General features: G+C 54.2%; 2 protein-coding genes across 2 annotated transcripts in view; both read right to left on the bottom strand.

Annotated features, from left to right (window-relative positions):
• The window catches only part of SMIM11A (small integral membrane protein 11A), a 5,955-nt gene extending 5,644 nt beyond the window's left edge, over window positions 1-311 (bottom strand). The window contains exon 1 of the mRNA XM_027908595.1: window positions 277-311. The gene's annotated coding sequence lies outside the window, so the exon portion shown is untranslated. The remainder of the gene's footprint in view (window positions 1-276) is intronic.
• Window positions 312-2,374: 2,063 nt separating this feature from the next.
• Window positions 2,375-3,217, bottom strand: KCNE2 (potassium voltage-gated channel subfamily E regulatory subunit 2). Its single transcript, XM_027908596.1, has one exon. It carries the CDS (start codon window positions 3,180-3,182, stop codon window positions 2,805-2,807), a length of 378 nt encoding a protein of 125 aa, XP_027764397.1. The 5' UTR covers window positions 3,183-3,217; the 3' UTR covers window positions 2,375-2,804.
• Window positions 3,218-3,693: the final 476 nt, after the last annotated feature.

The raw sequence follows: 3,693 nt of genomic DNA, 5'->3' as shown, positions 1-3,693 counted from the left end.
AGGAAGGTCGGCTGGGCAGGACGACGGGCAGGGCCGGGCAGGAGGAGAGTCAGAGCAGGAGGACAGGCAGGGCAGGCAGGAGGACAGGCAGGGCAGGCAGGAGGACAGGCAGGACAGGCAGGACAGGCAGGAGGACAGGGCCAAGGCCAAGGCCGCGGGCAGCGCTCCGGGCCGAGGCTCTCGGTGCCCGCCCCGCTCCCGCCCGCTCTTCCCCCTCCGTGCCGATCCCCCCGGGGCTCCGTGAGGGCAGGGCAGGCCCAGGGACGCGAGTCCTACCTCAGGGGGCGGCCATGGCGGGGAGGACACGGGGACACAGGAACTACGGCAATTAGAAGAACTACAGCAATGACAGCAACTACAGCTCCCGGCAGCGGCCGCGGCACGGCCGGGAAGGGGCCGCTCCGCCCGCCGAGCCCGCCCCGAGCGTGACCGGGATTTTTTTTCCCTCCAAAATCCATGGATCTGCGGTACAGCTGGAGCAGCTCTGCTGGGAGGAAAGGCTGGCACAGCTGGGATTGTTCAGCTGGACAAGAGAAGCTTTGGGGGGACCTGAGTGTGGCCTTGCAGGGCCTGAAGGAACTCCAGGGAACAGAGAGAGACTATTCCCAAGGGATGGAGGGACAGGACACAGGGAATGGCTTCAAACTGCCAGAGGGCAGGGAGAGATGGGATATTGGGAAGGAATTGCTGGCTGTGAGGGTGGGCAGGCCCTGGCACAGGTTGGGCAGAGAAGCTGTGGCTGCCCCTGGATCCCTGGAAGTGTCCAAGGCCAGGTTGGACGGAGCTTGGAGCAGCCTGGGCTGGTGGAAGGTGTCCAGTTTCATTTATTTTTTTTACCACGAGCAAAACAAAAAGTGCCCGAAACGCAGCGCCAGGCACGGCTGAAGCGCTTCAGCCAAAACCTTCCAAAAACCAAGGAGCCCACGGGATGGACAGCCAGCTCTGGAAATCTGAGTTGAAGTGGTTTAAGTCTGGCAGGGTGAATAGGAGCTAAACCCAGAGCCTTACAAATTGGAACGTGTTTTTTAATAGTAGAAGTGACACTGCTTCTGCTTCTCGTTTACCGCCCAAGAGCCGGTGTTGTGATGCTTCAGCCTCACAGCAGGCAAAGCATCTTAAAAACCCGTTTCCCAGCCAGTGGAAAGCAGGAACCAACGTGAGAATCCCTCGGGAAGCGGCAGAAATGGGACAGCTTGGATAACTGAGTGTGGAAATTCCAGAAGGTGAAATCTGGGGGGGGTTTTACACCGAGCCCTGACTGGTGAGAGACATCTGGTTGTGAGCAGAGCTCCACCATCCAAATGCATCCCAGATTCCTCTGGCAAACCAGGGAGCAGCAGGAGGGTCGGCTTGGCCAGCTGTGGATTTCAAGACAGAGGATGAAATGAAAATGGGAGTCAGAGCATTAAAAAATGGTTTGGAGTGAACGTGGGCAGGGATAAGTCGCCTCCTGTGATTCACATCCTAACACATCGTTCACTCAAGAAATGCACTTTTGGCCACTAATTCACAGTTGTTCCCAGGTGGGAACATACAGATCTGCTTCTGGATTTGGGGGAAAAAAAAAATAGTTGAAATAATCAAATAATTCATTCTCTTGGTTTTATTTTCCCGAGGAACAGAATCTCAGAGCGAAGCACAATCGGACATTTTTTCCTGGGAGTTTCACAAGGAGCTGTGCCAAGGTCCTGATGGGAACCAGTAAGGGTTGATGGGAACCAGTAAGGTGGATGGGAACCAGTAAGACTGATTGGGAACCAGTAAGGTAGATGGGAACCAGTAAGGTGGATTGGGAACCAGTAAGGTGGATTGGGAACAAGTAAGGTCAGTGGGAACCAGTAAGGTGGATGGGAAGCAGTAAGGTGGATTGGGAACCAGTAAGGGGGATGGGAAGCAGTAAGGTGGATTGGGAATCAGTAAGGTCAATGGGAACCAGTAAGGTGGATGGGAACCAGTAAGGTGGATTGGGAACCAGTAAGACTGATTGGGAACCAGTAAGACTGATTGGGAACCAGTAAGACTGATTGGGAACCAGTAAGGTGGATTGGGAACCAGTAAGGTGGATGGGAACCAGTAAGGTGGATTGGGAACAAGTAAGGTCAATGGGAACCAGTAAGGTGGATGGGAAGCAGTAAGGTAGATTGGGAACCAGTAAGGGGGATGGGAAGCAGTAAGGTAGATTGGGAACCAGTAAGGTAGATGGGAACCAGTAAGGTCGATTGGGAACCAGTAAGGGGGATGGGAAGCAGTAAGGTAGATTGGGAACCAGTAAAGTAGATGGGAACCAGTAAGGTAAATGGGAACCAGTGAGGTGGATGGGAACCAGTAAGGTAGGTGGGAACGAGTGAGGTGGATAGGAACCAGTGAGGTGGATTGGGAACCAGTAAGGTGGATTGGGAACGAGTAAGGTGGATGGGAACTAATAAGGTAGATGGGAACCAGTAAGACTGATTGGGAACCAGTAAGGTGGGTGGGAACCAGTAAGGTGGATGGGAACCAGTAAGGTGGATGGGAACCAGTAAGGGGGATGGGAACCAGTGAGGTGGATGGGAACTAGTAAGGTGGATTGGGAACCAGTAAGGGGGATCGGAACCAGTAAGGTGGATGGGAACCAGTAAGGTGGATTGGGAACCAGTAAGGTAGATGGGAACCAGTAAGGTGGATAGGAACTAGTAGGGTTGGTTTCCTCCGTTATACATCGACCTGTGTGTTAATTCCATGAACAGTTTCCCAGCTCTTTACAATTCCAGTGGGTTCCCTGTGTGTGACTCCACGATTTCCTCACCGCTGGCGCTCCCTGAGGCTCAGGGTGACTCTGGGCTTGCTTTATCCCTTGCCCCCAGATTCTCGTGGATCACACACTTCAGGTCTTCCGGGTTGAGCACCTGGTTTTTGTACTTCTCCCCCCAGTCCTCCACGATGTACTGGTGATAGGGGTCGTTGGAGTGCTCCCTCCTCTTGGACTTCACGGTGCTCACTAGGATGGCCACAATGATGAAGGAGAACATGCCGATCATCACCATCAGGTACAGGATGACGTAGTCGAAGTTCTCGGCGGCCACCTCGGCCTGCAGCTTGTTTGCTGCCTCCGTCATGTTTCTCCTCCAGCCGTTCATGTAGTTGAGGAAGGTGTCCTTGAAGATGTCTTCCACCGCCCAGGTGAAGTTCTTCATTTCAGCCATCCCTGCCTGCAGGCAAAACGCTGATTTTAATTAAATACTGGTAATCAAACGGCTGCACTGCTGTCTTTGGTCTGTGTGATGACAGCTGATGAGCCACACCCACCCTCTGCTGCTTGGAAGGGCCATTGTAGGGCAGCTGAGAACACCCATCTCTGAGGGCTTCAGTGTGTTCAGAGACCCAGGGGGGGCCTTACTCAGAGTCATGGCACGGTTGGGGTTGGAAGGACCTTGAATATCATCCAGTTCCAACCCCCAGCACCTTCCACTAGCCCAGGTTGCTTCAATCTGGCCTTGGACGCTTCCAGGGATGGGGCATCACAACCTGTCTGTGCCAGGGCCTGCCCACCCTCCCAGCCAGCAATTCCTTCCCAATATCCCATCTATCCCTGCCCTCTGGCAGTTTGAAGCCATTCCCCTTGTCCTGTCCCTCCAGCCCTTGGAAATAGTCTCTCTCCACCTTTCCTGGAGCCTCTTCAGGCCCTGCAAGGCCACAAAGGAGGGCAAGGCTGAC

The sequence above is a fragment of the Empidonax traillii genome, unplaced genomic scaffold, assembly GCF_003031625.1.
Source record: "Empidonax traillii isolate 1590-97213 ecotype Southwest subspecies unplaced genomic scaffold, ASM303162v1 scaffold1764:size158975, whole genome shotgun sequence".
NCBI lineage: Eukaryota > Metazoa > Chordata > Aves > Passeriformes > Tyrannidae > Empidonax > Empidonax traillii.
This window is presented reverse-complemented; position numbering and strand designations above follow the sequence as displayed.